At 39.3% G+C, this 18,865-nt stretch overlaps 1 protein-coding gene across 2 annotated transcripts in view; it reads left to right on the forward strand.

Annotated features, from left to right (window-relative positions):
• The window catches only part of efna5b (ephrin-A5b), a 97,069-nt gene extending 79,753 nt beyond the window's left edge, over window positions 1-17,316 (forward strand). Inside the window, exons 3-5 of one of the 2 annotated variants that reach the window (XM_088420422.1) lie at window positions 12,305-12,370; window positions 12,723-12,803; window positions 15,595-17,316. In XM_088420422.1, coding sequence (XP_088276548.1) covers window positions 12,305-12,370; window positions 12,723-12,803; window positions 15,595-15,722 — 275 coding nt within the window. In that variant the 3' untranslated portion in view covers window positions 15,723-17,316. The remainder of the gene's footprint in view (window positions 1-12,304; window positions 12,371-12,722; window positions 12,804-15,594) is intronic. The other variant, XM_088420429.1, reaches the window with a different exon arrangement.
• The last annotated feature ends 1,549 nt before the right edge of the window (window positions 17,317-18,865 follow it).

Genomic DNA, 18,865 nt, shown 5'->3' on the forward strand with positions numbered 1-18,865 from the left:
CCACATTCATTCGCAGGCATGCTGGTGCCTATTCCAGCCGTCTTCAGGTGATAGGTGGGGTGATTACCCGAGAAAATCCCTGCAGGCACTGGAAAAGCATGCAAACTCCAAACAAAGGCCGAACCCGGTAGCAAACCTGTTAAGCAGTGTTCAACTGTGTCGCCTACCATATTTACAGTCAGAATTAGCTCCGAAGTAGAACGAATGCTTTCTCCTGATCGATCCATCGACAGAATTTCAGGGAAATACGTTGTCCACTTCTGTCGTGTGACATACCAACTAGCAAACACAAAGATGATAATAAATTAATTTTAATGTAGGAAGTATATGAGTTGAAGAGAATATGTCCTTCCCTTTCATCATGATCATTGATAGTTTGCTGGAGTCTATCCCATTTGACTTTAGGGTACAGGTGTGACGCACCCCTTAACTGATTGCCAGCTACCAACCGAAACCAGAGCCATTGAGCCAATCACACTCACACATAAACAATATAGTTCACAATAGACCTAAAATGTGGGTGGAAGCCAGCGTGCTTGTCTAAAACCCACACAAGCGCAGGGAGACCATGCAAACTCCACACAAAGAGGCCAGAGGTGAACATGATAACACTAATCTTGAGGCAAGCACACAAATCACTAGTCCCACCTTGCCAAATACCCATCCACCCAGCAATCCATTTTCTTAGCCACTTATCCTCACTATGGTCATGTGCCGACTGAAGTCTATCTCAGCTGTCTCCGGACAGTAGGCGGGGAACTTCCTGTGCTGGTTGCCAACGAGTTGCAGGGTACACGTAGAGAAACAACCATTCACACTCACAAACACACCTGATGGGAATTCCAAGTGTCTAATACAACCACCATGCATGTTTTTGGGGACGTATGAGGAAATCGGAGTACATGTAGAAATCCCACACTATTCCCCCAATCCGGAGCCATAATCAAGCCTGCAGTCTCTGGCACGGGGCGGCATTGTGGACGAGTGCACGTACGACTCCTAGTTAAAAAAAAACATCCACTAAAATACTAAAACTAGAAGGGGGAAAAAAATGGATGACTACATAAGATCCCTGGGAAGCGCAACAAGAGATGAGTGAGAGTCCACAGATTCCGACAAATAGAGCCATTCTGTAATCAACGTCCTTCAAACAAAAAACAAATTGCATAGCATATTTAGTAGTAATGCTTGAACAACTTGTTTAAAATTGTGGCTTGGAAATATGCTTTCATTCCCTGCGGGAAAAGTAATTACTGTAGCTAATAAAAAGAAAACCAAATCAAAGCAACGTATAATGTTGCCCTGGCTCCATAAATAAAGACTGCATCACTTTCCCAATGCGAAAATGTTGACTGGTGGTGTATCCCAGCATAGACTCAGCAGTTAGACGGTGACCTTGTTGCACACTTGCCTTCATTGTGCAAGTGCATGGTGTTGTGCAATGTAGTGTAGCTAACAAGAGAAAATTGTATGCTTCATTAGCCGCCCAAGTAGGCTGTACTGCACACCTATACCAGACACAAATGCCAATGTGTCCCGGGACAGAGGTCACTATCCTTGAACGCCGAGATTAGTCTTGAATACTGGGTACATGTATATGAGAGGGAGCACTATATATGTGAAAGGATTCTTAACATATTTCAAAATACTCATTCATTTCCCCAATCCCTAAATCCTTATATACTGACTGGTAGGCATTTATTTAAAAATGTCCATGATGGAATACATATATAGAATGTATGCGTGCATTAATAGTTATATTGGAAATTCCTCATCTCTAATAAAACTCCAAGGCTGAGGGAAACCATGATGAAAAATGAATTGTCAGGGTTAGGATTGCTTAGCTTTCTTGTTGGAAGATTAGTATTAAGACGTCACATCATATTTATGCGTAGAAATTGCCGCTTAATGGTGTTTTCGCCCCTCAAGTTTACTCCAGGTCGAAAGGTGATTTTTGTTGCATCTGAAGAAATTAAATAAGACGGGGTGGCGTTCTCTGCTCTGTTAACCAAAAGAGATTCATCAGCATGAGTGGGGCAGCAGGAATGTGCTCAGATGGAGGTCATCCTTCTTCCGTTTTCTTTCATAACAGCGTCTTGTCACCATCAGGGTTTTTATTTGCATATCGTACAAGTAGTGAACTAGAATTACTAGATGACTGACACAAACAAAAGATGGATCAAATAAAGTCTTTAATGAAAACTGTGTGCAAAGAGGACAGAAAGCCCTTATGTACATTTTCAAAACATGTTCTATATATGTATATATGTATATATATATATATATATATATATATATATATATATATATATATATATATATATATATATATATGAAAACTGTGTGCAAAGTGGACAGAAAGCCCTTATGTACATTTTCAAAACATGTTCTATATATATATATATATATATATATATATATATATATATATATATATATATATATATATATATATATATATATATATATATATATCCAGAGAGAGAGAGGGAGAGAGTAAGCACAAAACTGACATCTAGTCAGAAGCCCCAAACAGATTATTGTCTACCTCGAAGTTTCCACTGTAAATCATTTTTTTTATTGCAGCAATGTCTTTATTGGACACTAAAGTGCAATGCAAAATGTTGGGGCTAAACATGAAATGTTAGTTGTGGAAACTACTCATAAAAAGTAGCTCACTTTCTTTTTTTTTTAAGATTTCTCTTTTCAAATCCCTTTCCCGCAAAAAGCATTTTGGCTTCTGAGGTGGGTTATTGTCAGTGTGTGTCAGAATCAACACTGGGATTTAAAATGTGGCACAGAGCGCATACATAAGCAATTCAGCAAAAGCGAGCATTAAGAGTGAGGAGTGAGTCCGTTTCTTGGACAGACGGGAGATAAGCGAGGACAGCAGGAGCACTTTTCAGGTCAGGGATCACAAGGCTGTGGTGGTTTAAGTGAAAGCCATCACCCAGAATGCTGATGCAAGCATGTTTTTTTTTTTCATAATATGGACACCATCTTGTATTTGAGTTATTTTAATCTGTAAGAGGGCAGATTTCCAATATCAGCTCATCACAAAAGATAAGAAGGCTAACTGGTTGGGCTACTTGATGTGCACGTGTGGTGATTCTCAAAGACCACAGCATTGGGTAAAGTGGACTTGTAAATTGTATTGTCCTCATCCGGCAATTTAATGATGGATTAATCGGTTGTAATTTAATATATTTTTTATACAGTACAGTAGTGTCAATCAAACTTTAAAATAAGTGGTTGTGCGTTGCAGTTTGTGTGGTAAATTTGGGACTTCACACCTCACCAAAACAAATGGTATTGCAAAAATGAATAATGCGCCTGAGACGGTCCAAAATGTTTTTTTGAACAACAGTTCATTCTTGTTGAAGAGTGCCAGGTTGCATTGGACTTCCAGGATACATTGCGGCTTAACATGTTAAATGAACCTTCATACGTAAGAAGATAAAGACCTTATTTTGGCAATCCAAGTCACATCCCTGCATGCTGCTGTATGTGTCGTTACAATATTGATGAGCAGGCGACAATGGTGGTTGCCTTGCTCGGGAAAAGGTATGGTAAGTTGCTGTTGCGTACTTCCTGGTATTCATTAAACACTATTAATCATGAAAATGATTAATGCACGTATTATGTGTGTTGTCCCTCATGACACAGTACGGCAAAAGTTGCAGCTATCGGGATGTCTGTCTGAACTTTGTTTTTGGATCGCTCCTAAAAAATCTGTGTCTCTTTGGCACATAACAAGTTACACTTCAGATAAGGATTGTTCTCACGAAGCCGACATCGGTGTTCAGAATTCGTCGTGCTCCGTCAGCTTGGTGTGGCGAAACACCATGGGATCTCGTCATGTGGCGTTGGAAGGTGTGTCAGGCTTGATTCTGCATGTTGAATTGGAGTTGGGCCGTCGGAACCATTCAATTCTGGGTGCCCTATTAAGCTAGCAAATCACTGCATCAGATGAGGGCAGAAGTAAGATGAGAAATCTCAGAGAAGAACGTATGCACTGGTTTTGTTATTCTGCTCTTTATTTGTATCTTGTGAGCATATTGAGGACATGGCCACTTGGACAAATTCAACTACTTCAATATGTTTTCAGTCAGTGATTCACTATATATATATATATATATATATATATATATATATATATATATATATATATATATATATATATATATATATATATGTATAATGTATGTATAATGTATGTTTTGAGCTGTGGTGTGAAGCAATCAAAACGAAGTAATGTATTCTTGCAGTAGTCATACAGCTTTTAATAATGTATCACATTATCTTTTTCAGGTGCATGGAAAGCCACGGTCTCCTCAATCATTTATGAGCACATGCCTAGATATAGTAATGCAACGTGAAACATTTTCTGCAAGATCAATCAGTCATCTTGCTGTAGGTTGATATTCATCTCCAACACCAGATTAAGACTCATCATCAATACCATACCACAAGTACCTTTATAAAATGAAATGTTTTCATTTCATCTGATAAAGTTTTTCAACACACTTTGGCTGCAAATTTCATTTAAGATTTCTAGACCTATATATTGGATAGCAAACATTCAAACCAACCTTGAACAGGATAAATGGTAATAGAACATGAATGGGTAAGTAGATTTTTACATTTTCATATCGAACTCGTTCAAGGAAAAAATGCAGCTTACAAGAGACCAGTTCAGACACGAATCAGTTGGCAAATAATTTCTACAAAAATATAAATAATTGCTATGCTTTCAGGGCACTCCATCCAATGACTGTTCCAGTTCCGTCCCTATTCTCACTGTCATTAAAAGTGGCACATGGAATAATGTTTATCATTCATTTATTTAGTCGAACTCACGTTTGCACTAACGCCTGTGTTTTAGAGTGTGGAAACAAAAACCCACGCAAGCATGGGAGAGAACATGCAAACTCCACACGAGAGCCAGAGCAAAGAATTGAACCAAGAACCTCGAAGTAGCGAGCTAACCACTATTCTCACCCCGCAGACTTTGTAGTAGTCTATTCATTGATGCAGCTGATGACAGCATCGCTTAGCCTTCATATGCAATATTTCATCAAGTACAAATTTTTACTTCATACTGTAATGCTTCCTCTGGCAACTCTTACAAAGAGCGCGGACACTCCACAGCCAAAGCAGAGACACGACTTTTATGGACAAATTAAATAGCAGGTCAGTGTTCAGAGTCGGTTTTGCTAGCACTGTGGGTGGCTGACTAATGGTGACAAAGAGCTGGCGCCGTTCCAATGGCGGCACAAGAATGGAACCTGCATATGGGCGCTGTCATAATGCGGCCCTCTCATCTGTTTGTATGAAGAATCAAGCCTGTCACTTGCATCCACATGGAGTTATGTGCCTCGGACTTTCACGCACGTATGCATGCGTCGCTCCACCGTGCCAATGCATTTTCTATGCACATGAATGAAGAGGGGTAGTAGCTGCGCACTGTATAGAATATATTATTTTAAACATGATTGATGGACGCATATACGATTGTCTCTTTTGGTCTTCCATTTTTTACAGCACCAGCATCAGAGTATCAGACCTCATTATGTTGTGCCGGTTTTCATTATATGGATGTTAAGCTTATGTTTATTTGTGAACATGAGACATTCACCAAACATCCACTTTCTATAGGTGGATTTATTCTTGCATACGAGTTTATTGCATGCTGTCTGGACGTAATTCATAGTGGATACACCTGGTAATCATGCATACTTGGATGCGAAAAAGCTTCGGCCATGCGAATCCAACTAAAACAATTGCAAAAATATGAGAATTCCTGGTGATAAAACAATAAGCAGGACAATACCCCAAGAAGGTTAGGACTGAATCACTGTGCCGCCTGCGATTATTCATGCTCCAACTGGTGGTCTTTAGAAGCTGATCATGATTCATCGTCATGATGACAAGGACGCGCTATCATTGGCTGTTAACCTGTGACCCATATTGATAATTACCAATTATACCTAATTGGTTATTGTCCATGCATTTGTTGCTTCTCACCCTTCCTCTCCCACTATTATGCTTATTTATGCACACTCACACTAGGCTTGCACTTTAAGTGTTGGGTGGAAACCAAGGCCATAACAACAATATTATGATTCCAGAAGATAGACTAAGTGCAGCAATGAAACATTATGTTCTGTGATTTATTATCGTGTTGCCGCTTTAAAAAGCTCAACTCCACCTCGTGTCCGTAAATCACAATTTATTGTAATTTGAATATGAAGACGTTAACGTGTTGATGCAACTCTGGAACCCTATTTAGACTTTTAATTCATTGATTTTCAGCTCATCGTTGTTGTAGAAGGTTAAAGAAAAAAAAACAGACAGGTGAGTGTGGAAAATTGGTTTATTTATGAAATTACAACCGGGATGTCAGGTGTAACCACGGCTGGATTTCTGCTGCCACGCCCAAATGCTAAATCACAATTTATTGTGTTTAGCAAATTTTTTAAAGCCATTTTATATCTACATAACACATATCGGGCATGGACTTGTTTACACTGAAAGCATGTGCCAACGTGCAAATTACCAATAATACATACCGTAAAATAAAAAATAACGGATTATCATTGGCGTCAAGCCAAAAATTTGTAATCCAATATAGTCACATCTCAGGTCACACCAAAAATCGCAAAAGAAACAACATTGCAAAAGAGTTCCAAGACTTAAGATTTGTCAATAATTTGTAAATTATTGAATAATAACACTCATGTGAACAGCAGTTTTTTTTTCCATGTCAAATGTAACACATTTCAACTTTCAGTTTCAGACCAACGCTAGCAATATGTTACATGTGGTTAGTCTAGCCTGACTTTAGTTTACATTTTTATAATTATTTAGGGACTGACACAAAATATGATATAAAGTCCAGTTGGCATTGCATCAGCAGAAAAGATACATCTTATTTTGATTCACATTTGAAGAGGCCTGACTCTGATCTGAAGATGGATGATTTTCCTATTATTTTTGTTCACATGCAGCTTCCCTCTAGGATGCATTGAGACCAAAAAGGTCTTTTTTTTTTCCCCTGGAGAAAACGAGTGTTTTCTAGCGCGTACACATGTGCTAGAAATCAGTTGACTTCATTCAACGCGGATAGGAAGCAGTTCTCAAAAACTGTTATTCATCAACATATTAGTTCAATGATGTGTTCGAAAGCAAATGGAAAAGAAAATGCAGACACACTTTCTTTCACCCTTGTTATTCCTCATTTATGTGACCTCTTCACCTTAGCAATGGTGGCCAAAGTAATGACTTTGGATTACATTGGCCAAAAGCGAAAAGATGCCAGGAGATTGGGACACGTCTCGACAGCTGCGTGTATCCAAGTCCTTCTATTCCTCTACTTCATCATTTCTTTCCTATAGCGAGCTCACCGCAGTAGCATCTGCTTAATGGGCCCCGTCGCTGTAGATGCTCTTCCATCTTCTCACTCCCGCACAGCTTGCGGACAAGCACAAGCATGCATGTAGATACTCGGTGATGAGCTGTAGTTTTTACTGTTTTCCTTTTCTTGACGGTGCTCCTCTTGACGGTTGGTGCATTATCCAAAAGCCATCTATGAATGCCTGCCTTACTTACTTTTTGAAGTCTGATTTTTCTTTCTTTCCAATGTCTGCTCTTTCTTTGTTTCCAGTGTTTGCAAACGGGCTCAATAGTAAATAGAAATAAGCACATGAAAGGGTCTGCAAAGCAACATTTTGTGAATATCTATCAGTTTCACCCTCTCTCTGGGCTATTGGTTAATACATGCCCAGACTCCTGGAATTTGCTGTTCCTAAACACAACTGCCTTTTCATAAAGCCAAAACCAACGTAGCGTTCCATTCTCCAGCAAGCTGGCTGAGCTGCCCGGTTCGGAATGTTCTGCTCTTGACGCCACATTGTTCTGCTTAACCCACACGATGCTAACAAAACCTCATAGCCAAAAGTGATCGGATATGGATTACTGAGGTATAGTTTTTATTTAAAATATATTCTTAATGCTAGAGCAGAAATTACCGCTGTAATTGTTCCCTGAGATTGGCCGTCAACCAATTCAGAGTGTACCCCACCTACCGCCCGAAGAAAGCTGGGATAGGCTCTTACATGCTCGTGGCCCTCATGGGGATCGAGGTTGAGATAATGGGTGGATGGATAGAAAGCAGGTTGGATCTGTGCCTCCTCTTCATTTCAATATGGAAGTCCTGTTAATCTTGCACTCTGAAGAACAGCAGATGCTCAATGTGAATTTTTCATGTAAATGACAAGGATTATCATTTTCCTCATCACTTTCACAGCCGGTGAAATATTTAAAATGCAAGGCTTAAAGTTCATAATGCTTAAATGATCTGTGCTACATTTGTTTGCAGACTATTTGAGGACAAAGCATTAGGCAGTTAGACGTCTAATCCTTAACATAGTCTGTGTGAAACCATTAATTATTGTCTCATCGTATGACCTTGCAATTGATTATTATCGCTAAATCGCTACGATCGCAAAATATGGCCCCCGGGACTTGATGCAGCCTATTTTTTAGAGTCTTCATTTTACTCAGCATATATATATATATATATATATATATATATTTTTTTTTTTTGGTTTTTAGATGCATTAGTATATTGAAGTTCCGCAAAAAACAAAATCAAGGCCTGACATGGGGACTCCATGCAGGAGGGCTCGAGCTGGAATTCGAACAAAAGGACCTCTCTTGTGAAGCAGATATGCTAACCACTAGTCCGCCATGCTAACCTAGGATCATTTTGTATGCCGAATTTATTCGACCATGATATAGCCAATAATGTCCGACCACCACAGAACCGTGGCTGTGAAATTTCGAATGGAATGGTCAAGGAAACGTGTTTCGCAGATAACATTACAGACGCAATAAGGTTTGGCTCGGTATGTGATTGAAACAATAGAGCACCTAAGCCGCATTGAGCCCACCTGTTTGTTTTGCCGTAATTGGATTCTGCTTCATTCCATTTGCCTTAATGCTGATGCATAATGCAACGTACTGCAGGGACCAGCCATTACCAGCTACGGGGCGGGGCTTGAGGAAGTAACCTGACCCGGCGTCCTGACCCACCAAATATCCCTGCACCCTCCGCCCCGCCCCCTCCTTCTGCCCATCTCTGGGACACCATTTCGCAAAGCCGCCCCTCTGCTCATTCTGGGTAGATTGATGGAGGAGGCTTGCGGGTCTGATGGGAACCAGAATAGCAGGTGTTGATGTTAGCGTGTACAAGAACATTAGGCCGGCCATATGCAGCATGTTAATCCAAAATAAACAAGCACAAGCATGAGCTGCATGGACCAGGTCGAAGGGATCCTCATCAGAGATTAAGGTTCTGCTAACAAGACAGGCATGTGAAGCCTTTCCTTTGTAAAAGTAACAACACACCCCAGTCATGTGGAACATCCCAGATATCAACACATCCGAGCTTAGCTGATGGACTTTTCCCACTAGAATGGAGCCAGTTCAAAGACTGACTATTCCCTATTAACAATGTGTGGCCATTACATTAGGCACACTTGCACTTCAATATTGAACAAATAAATACAAATGAGTAGTGTTTTAATTCACCATTACTGTATGTGTTATTCACAGGTCCAGTTTTATATTTCAACATACGTATTTTATTATGTGAAGAATTTCAAATTGAACTGATAAGAATTACTGTTCGCTCTTACAAATAAATACAGACCGTGTGAGGACAAGCAATGGAAAATACAGTACATGCATGTGAAATAAAATAAGCAGTATGGAATTACAAATGTAAACCTTGTTTTTTTTTTGTTTTTTTTTTTACTATTTTTCATCTGTAAATACTTTTTGCAGATTGGGCAACTTTGGCCTTCATACATGCATCATGAAAGAGATTCATGCTGTAGCTCATGTAATGTTTTTATAACTCATTCGCTGAAGAGCATGTGCTCTGTGAACAAATGTATAAATATGCCAGCAGCTTGGCTTCACTGTCATCACGACAGAGACCCTTCCACGCGCTCTTCGTCTTTTTTTGTAGCAGCCCCACTTCTGTCATGACCAGCTGCTGTCACTAAGTAGCTCGTGTCAATGGCCGGGGTTCAGATCTGCCCGCAACGATGGCGATGATGACGAAGCTAAGACATCTGGAGGCTGTGAGTGCGTGTGTGTAGGTGTGATTTTGTTCACTGTGCATTAAATATAACAGTGGAGGACAAAAAGCACAATAAGACATGACATCAATTGTTTTTGTGGCTGAGCAACAATGACCAAGGTTCATTGGCGTGTGCCAAAGTAAGAGTGATAATTGCAGGCTTCCTCTTCACTGTTGTGGAAAAGAGCGTTTGATCTCAGGTAACCTCCCATGCACCCTGACCCATGACAGAAGAACAGATAAAAGCTGATGTAGCGACAAAATTAATGCTAACAGATTGCTTGAGAGGGATAACACCGGCAAGATGGAGGCTTGATGAGCTGTAAAAATTTGGAGTGAAAAAAATTAACAAGTGCGCTTTAGATAGGAAAACGTCTTCAGGATCTTTTTTTTAATTTAGAAAAATGCAAGTCAGCAGTCGTTTTTGTTTTTTTTTTTTTTACACCGAGTCCCCAAGCAGTGGCAACTGAAAACCACTCACTGTTACAGGAAGGATAAAAGCCAAGGCCAAATCTTTAACTGACCAGACCACTATACCCATCTCACACAGTACATACAGTATGTAGGTCAATGATATCCATAAGTTTACAAAGTACATTGATACTTGCACATTTCACTAGTAAAATGCAAGACACGTACATTATTGCATTGCTGTAATGCAGAATCACCAAACTTCATTTTAAATGGCATACATGCACACATAGTACATGCTAAAACCAAAATGTATGCATTTCCTGACAGAGTGTACAATGAAAAGGTGGGTGTATCAGAACAATAACAGAATAAGCAAATGGTGGAATCTTCACTTAGCAACAGGACTCAGCTAGCAAGCTGGCCGTGTGCTACTTAACAAATGTTTAGAATTTCAATTATAACATTGCTGGTTGTAAAAAGCTGGATCCACAATGTAATGAAATGGTTTCTGCTCTACCCTAGTACCTTTATGTGTACTCCTCACCAACAAACAAAGGCAAATGGAGTGTTCATTGTGTCAGAAGGCTGATTGTGGGCATTGTGGTAGGCCAAAGGAGAGGCTGACACAGCTGGGACAAAAAGAGAATGAGAGAAGTGAAGGCTGAGGTGAAGGTTCACCATGCAGGAGATGACAGAGCCCAAATGGTCGCCTTTGGAAAGATTCTCATTGCTTCAGCTGTGGATTGATCAGCACACAACATCAAATGATGCCGTCTTATAGCGGGCAGGCAGAACTGTGAAAGAAAGTACATGCAGAAGTGCATTGTGGAGAAAAAAAAAAAGCGCTGTTTTTTTCTTTAATCATGTGTGCCTGACAAAGCAAGGGAGGGTATTTTTAAAGAGCTCACTGTGATGGATGCACACAGTTTTCCCCCTCACACCCACTTCTTACAGGAGACAACACCTGGTGCCTCACTACATGGCCATTAGTGGTCCACCAACACACAAAAATACATTCTGTCTTGGTACAAGGGATCTAAAGGGCACTCTGATAGAACACATGTGGTAACAGTGTACTCTACAGTCTATATGTAGACATGATGTTGGATTAATCTACTTAACACAAAATAAGTACAAATGAAGAAAGGTTGCAGTTTTACAAGAACAAATGAGTAATTTTCAGAGGTTCAAAATTGTTATTTTAAGAGAAAAACAATCATTAAAAATGATTTTCAGATCAAGTGTCAATTTTTTAAATGATTAAATGATATTTTAACAAGAATGGAATTAACTGAGTACAAATGTAAAAATGTGGGCTTTTTTTTTGTAAATTTACACAATTTTAGTTCAAAAATTAAGTGATAATATTCCAAGAATAATATTATTTAATTATTTCATTATAAATAATTTACCAATTTAACATATTTCATCCAATAAAAGTTGTATCTCCTGAGAATAAACCTGTAATTTTTCAATAAGGACATCATAATTTTTCAAGACAAGATTTGCACTTTTTACAAGCTTTTATGCAAATGGGTCATGAATAAAAAAAAACCAAAACATTACGTGAATGTGTCTGTGCTTATATCTGGGTTGTTGAAGTGGGTAAAATGGTTCCTTTTACTTGATAATTCATTTCTTATAATGTTCCATTTATTTCTTTTGAGTCTGGCCCCAAAACTGTTGCTGTCTGGTGCGTGTGATGCATCATTATCCAATTTGCATATGTTTTGTTTTCAGCCTCCACCGTCGCGGAGAACGGGAAGAAAACCTGCCTGAAGCTGAAAGTTTTCGTCCGACCATCAAGTAAGTCTTTGGAAACGGAGCCTGTTTAAGTGCACAGTTGGCGTGTTGAAAAACAGAGCTCGGCGTCGTCTCACGACAAAGCTTTTTTTTGCTCGCTGTCCTGACATGCCGCTCTCATTTGTCTCCAAACTGCTGCTACTAGCTAAAAAAAAGTTTTATTACAAAAAAACTAAAAAAAAAAAAAAGAAAAAGAGGGCAGCTCTTTTTTTCCTCCGTACTTCATCTGAATGTTGCCATGAGCTTTGTTGCTTGACCTGTTGACTATCAAGGCTGAGAGGGGGGCTTCAAATGTCTACCTGGCATATTTACCTCTAATGATGATGATTTCATTCTCCCTGTCTTCTGTTTATAGACAGCTGTGTGAGAACTATAGGTGTACATGACCATGTTTTTGATGTAAACGACAAAGTAGACAATACGTTAGAACCACGAGGTTAGTATGGCTTCCTGCTTTTTTACTCTCTTCATACGTCTGTCCACATGCCTTGTTCTTGCCACGCTGTCTGACCTCACATGCCCCGCATGATCTCCCACCGGTCAAATGGAGCCCCTTCACCATCACCTCTTGTTTATGCAACAATATTATACTGTCCGGGTTTAGTTATCTTTCCCAAGACATTTGCCAATTCTCGTAGTAAAACCAGAAACAAATGGGCAACGTTACATGATGGAAGTCTCTGATGAGAGTATTATAATAGATCCAAAAATACAACAAATTTGGATGTGTGTTTCAAGTTAATCTATAAGGATATGAGGGGAAAACTAGGGAAAAAGTGATTTAAAAAAAAACGGCTTTTATTGGTAGACTGAAGATAAACTTATCAAAACCATGTGGACAAGATAGAGGATTTTGCAATGTGGCTTTCACATCACCGGTTTATTTACACTTATTTGTTAAAACTATCCAAATTGAAGCTTTGGAGATGTATTTTTTAAATGTTTTCCTGATTGAGCAGACGGAAAAAGTATTAATCTCGCATGCAAATTCAAAAAGGAGATTGCTGCTCATTTTTCAGTTGTAGCTGAAAGATTTCCTCTTCCTGAATGGATGAACAAAATGCATACAACTCATGTCAGCTGCGGAGTATGGCGTATTTTATTAGATTTTTTTTTTCCAGTGTTTATATACTGTCTTTGTCTTATCTTCCAATATTTTACCATCCTTTTCTTAAACTTGATAGCCAAAGTATCGCTACGCGGATGATTTCAAAGTAATCATTGCACCCTTAATTAAAATACAGTAAAATGTCAGCATAATTAAGCATTTTTGGAAATTGAATGTCATTTTAGAAGAACGCCGTGTTGTTTATATCATTAGTCAGGACTAACTGCGGAACAGTTGTTCAGCAGAATGTTACTGTCGCAAGACGCTACTAGAAATGACGTAAAACAATGACAAAATAATAGCGCACTATATATGAAAATATTTATTTTGAAACTGGTTGGCCTACTCAATGTTTGGCGGCATATTTTAATGTCATAGTTGTCATTAAAAAGCAGTACATTTTCCTGAGTACTCCTTTACACATCAGACCTAACAAGCCCCCCTAACCCAAGGAACAAATGGTCTTGGATTCTTATCTCAATACAATCAACTTGCAAACCAATTGTGCAAAATTTACACTCCTGATTTCTACCCCATACTAGTCAAAATGACACGTCTAGGCAAAACGGCATTTAATGCACTTACTTTATATTTATCGGGATTCTCTACTCCCCACGGTTGAATTGCGTTAATTCGTTTAACACATTCAATTGTGTTCATTGGTCATGTTTCTGTACTCATGAGCCTGCATTCATGCTGCAGTCGTCGCGACAGGATTTCCTTCTTTTGGTTTATAATTGCATTTCATAGTGACATGACAACGTGCAGATGAACAAAGGCCCCTGACATTTTTGATGCCCTACCTTTCTCTCTTTGCACCTGGTCCCTTGCCCACTGCGCTTCTGTGCGTGCTGCTGCTGTCTACACTTTGCATGCCTCAGTCCTGTGCTGTGCTGTGCTTGCTCAATGAGCAAAAGTGTGCCTGCGCAACCCTGAACACACAAGCTTTGGGATGTCTGGTTTACTCTTTTGCATGGTGCTGCTTCTGTCCTTGCTCATAGAAGGTGCCCACCTCGGAGAATAACACATTACAGTGGTACCTTGACTTACAATTTTTGGAAGTTACAAGGTGACACATGTTTTTTGTTGTTTTTTTGTTTTTTTTTAATGGAAGGTAATTTGAGGATTTGATAGTGCTTTTGAACGGTGGGGAAAAAAAAAGAAAATCATAGCTCATGCCCAGTCAAATTTGAGCTTTAACATCACTCACTCACATATTTTATACGACCACACTAATCTAATGGCACATGCCATTGTGGTTAATATAAAGTTTTTGGAATATGAAATAAGCATCGAATTCTACCGGTTTTCATTTATATTTGGGGACGGGCTTTTGCCATTTGGCTGTTGACTGAAAAGGGCATCAAAGTTACTCAGGACTAAGGTAACCGCATACTTGTTTCGCTGAGTTTAGTCATGTGACGCTCACAAGCTGAGCCAGGATTGCTTCTTACCTGCGCCCTGAGCAACAGTGATGTCATTTTCAGTCAACAGTAAATGGTAAAGTGGCCGCCTGCTGAGATGGAAAAAAATGGCTCAAATGATACATTTTTGTACGTATTCCAATTCATTGTCAATCATTTAATTAATCATTTATTTTTATGTTATCAGCACTACTTTGTGTTTCATTCATTATTTTATTTGATAGTATATAAATTATGATAATACTGTATATATTTTATATTAATGCTAATTATTAATTATTCTACAATTTTACCTCCAAACTCTCACCTATTTAATTTTTATTTCCTTTTATCCACATCTTTTTTCTTTTCTTTTTTTTTTTTTTTTTCTGCATTCAATGTGAGTCAGTTTAACACGGGCTGCGTCAGTCCCGACCCCCCATTCCCTGAAGATATGAGTGACGGTAGATGACAATGAATCACAGTCATGAATCAAGATACCACTGTATTAGTATGATAGAGCAACCCAAGTTCATATGGCAACTCAGAATTCACTAATCCTTATTTTCTAATAAAGTTGTTAACCGAGCCCGTGATACTTAAATGGCTTGATTTTTGTTTGACTCCCACATCAAATAACAAACATCTAAAGGCTAAAATGTTTAATCGTTATTTTTTTGAATGCAATTTTGCTTTCTCCCCTTTCCACCATCTAGACGACACGAGCCATGAACCCGCCGAGCCCTCCCGAAGCGAGGAGACAAACGCTGCACCGCATCTGCCCCCATCCTGTCCACTTGTGGCTTCGCTGCTGCTCTGCCTGGCGGTACTCTTCACCTTATAGCGCCCCCGCCTGTCCCGGAGGGGCAATTTACACCCAGCGTGGCCTGAATCTTCCCGAGGTTGCAGTGAAAAGGAGCAGAATTTGAGGGCGGAGCTTGTTTTGCTTGATTGGGCCATCCCAGCAGGCTACACAAGGAATCCCTCAATTTTTGTTCCCACCTCCCACACAAAGTTTGAAGTGTCTCGCTGTCTGTGAGCGGGGAAAGAAGTGGAAGAGACAACCTCCCCTCGCAAACCTAAGATGCCAAATCTCCTTTTTTTTTTCCTGACACTTAGTGATTAGTACTTTCCTGTGACAGCGCTTTACACCATTTTTAACCATTGCACACACGCAAATGCAGTACACACACAGACACACACTCTCTACTAAGTCTCTTCAGTGTTTTGTTGTTCTTACCATGTTGTGTTCAGTAGCAGCGTTTACAGAGTAGGAAAGTGAAGACTTTAGACTCTTAGGAAGGACTGTACATAACCGTGTAGGTATCTCTCCGTTGTGTTGGCTTCGTGTTCTGCTTGGTGCATAAAGTCTGATGTTCGACCTAACAGGTCAAAATGATGAAGATGAAGGACAAGAAATGGTAGTTTGGGAGCCAAAGCACTGGAAAAAATGTACACAGCCTGCACCTTAACCTAATGATGTCCAGTTTTTTCCTAATTTCAAAGTAACGCCCAGCTGTGTCAGAGGGGGATAAGCTACTGTATATACATGACCAGAGATGGGCATTTATCTAAATTGAAAATCAAATGATGATTTATAATTAATTATGTTTCTTTGAATGAAATTTGCTTTTAGCATGTTCTGAGCTCCAGCTTCAATTTCATGGCGTGTTGAACGCAAGAACGTTAACTTCAGTACATCTTCATTTGCATCACGATTAATCAGCAATCATTAGCACACATTAGATCGAATTCCTAGCTATCAGTTCAACTAAATGATTCTCATGGCCATTCCTAGTGAAAACCAAAAGGTTGGTTTACTGTGTGTATGAAAACTGAGAAATGTAGACTCCCGAGCAGGCACTTTGCAGGCCGCCTCTCGATGGAGGATCGATGTCTTTTAGGAGTCGCAATTTCACGGCAACAGTCACACTCATTTTGTGTTTACTCAGCTGGACAAAGGACTGATCACTTTGCTTCAGACTGTATACTTGCATCCATAATCCAAATCCAAAGATTCTAAATTGTTGCAAACTTAAGAGGACCATTTTATCTCACCAGTGGTACTGGGTCAGATATTAGTCAGTGACTTCTAAAAGCGGCTCATTGCAGTTTCACAGCACTCTGCTGAATTCAAAGCAATGCACAGCAGTTTTGTCCTTAAGGCGCTATATAGATAGCAAGTACAATCAACGATACGGTCACTTGGCGTTACATGACATTCAGATTCATGTGCTCGCAACCATCTTTATCTCAAAGATTGAGGAATCACATGCAAGTGACGCGCTGTCATGCGTCAAACAGGGCCCCCCAAAAATGAAGTTGACGTCCACTCTCGGCTCCTAGTGTTACTGGTTTAAATGACTCTTTAATGAGGTTCAAAATGACAGGCATGCAGACCTCATGTTGCGGCAAAGGGGAGTTATTTCTGCTATTAAAAATAGACGGGGGAGGGCTTGGAGGAAAGGGGGTCTCAGGAGAAGGGGTGTACATTTCATTCGTTGGGGGGGGGGGGGGGGGGGGTGCTTAGGCACCGGTGACCTTGCTGTTTGAGGGAAGTGGTGAGTGACGGAAATGGAATTCCACAGGAGAGGTTCAGAGATGTGAAATAGCTGGCTGAAGGTTGTATAATTGATAAAAAATATACACATATATCTGGCGGGAAATAAATGAATGAATACAGATCCATGAAACCATTTTACTACAGAAGCATGGAACTGCCAATGTGGATAAAACATTTTGACTGCGCTTTGTATGTAGTATGGTTGGGAAAAAGTATGGTGTTTTTACATCCAGTCTTTTACCAACAAGTTCTTTACGACATTTAAACAACTTCATCAGTCTGCCACAATGAATTTGCAGTACGTTCAAACGAAATATCAAAAACAAACACAAGTGTTTACTTCACATTGGCAGTTCCACACTTTGATACTGTTACACTATCATTCATTGGTATTGGTATCATTCATTCTTTAAATAGGAATGTCTTTTGGGGCCACAATGAAATGAACATACATATACAGTACTAAGAATCAAGTTGGAATTTCCACAGAAAATAAACCTGAAAAAATCTATACATTATGAATCTGACTCCATTCTTTCATATATAAATTCGTTTAGACTTGATTCTTGCAGAAATATGATACAACCTGGTCAATGTGACTGTTTATAGTGTTTTTTTGGTTGTTTTTCTGGGCTGGGGGTTCATTCCACTGTGGCCCCCATACACCTTCTAACAAAAGACATGCACTGTTTTGTCTGGTCGTTTTTGTTTTTCAAATGTATATCTGCCTTTGTAGCCTTTTTCCCATTAGTTTTATTTGCTATGCTAAAGCATTTTCAAGCAACTCAGCTGTTGCAGGACTTCACGCCATTGAATGAGGTACTGTCACAATGGACAATGTCATTTTTGTCAGAAAACCAGCTTCAAGTTGACCCTCTTTTGTGATTACCAATATTACTGCCTTTTTTAGTTTGCTACCATCTTATTTCAGTTTTTACCACAGCCTAACCTGGGAAATGAGGATCAACTTAAAAACTGGATACTGTGTATCCTGAGGTAGTCAACCATCAAACATGTAGTGTTAGATTATAGCATCTGTTTTGTACCTTCCGGAGGGCAAATGGTTAAAAAAAAAAAAAGATTGTTAAAACTGTATAATTATTACTGTTATGATGATTAAAATATTATTATTGTTATTATTGTTAGGGGAGACTCCTTGCTGTAAATACTGTTTGATATTAAAGTATTAATTTGGTTCTTATGTCTTTTCTAAAAAAGAAAACAGAACAAAAAAAAAGAATATGGTAATACAGTATCTCTGGGTTTTGCTGAGTGCTTTTAAACAATGCGTTGTGCGCTGCGATCCTCGATGCCTAATGAAGCTGCGAGCTAATACGTTAAAAGTTGAAGCTGTACACGTGCCAGTGGACAGATGATAACTTTCACCATCTCTTCATACGAGGATCTTTAGGATGACTTCCTTG

This window comes from Hippichthys cyanospilos, chromosome 1, assembly GCF_059441005.1.
Source record: "Hippichthys cyanospilos isolate Australia breed blue-spotted pipefish chromosome 1, RoL_Hcya_1.0, whole genome shotgun sequence".
NCBI lineage: Eukaryota > Metazoa > Chordata > Actinopteri > Syngnathiformes > Syngnathidae > Hippichthys > Hippichthys cyanospilos.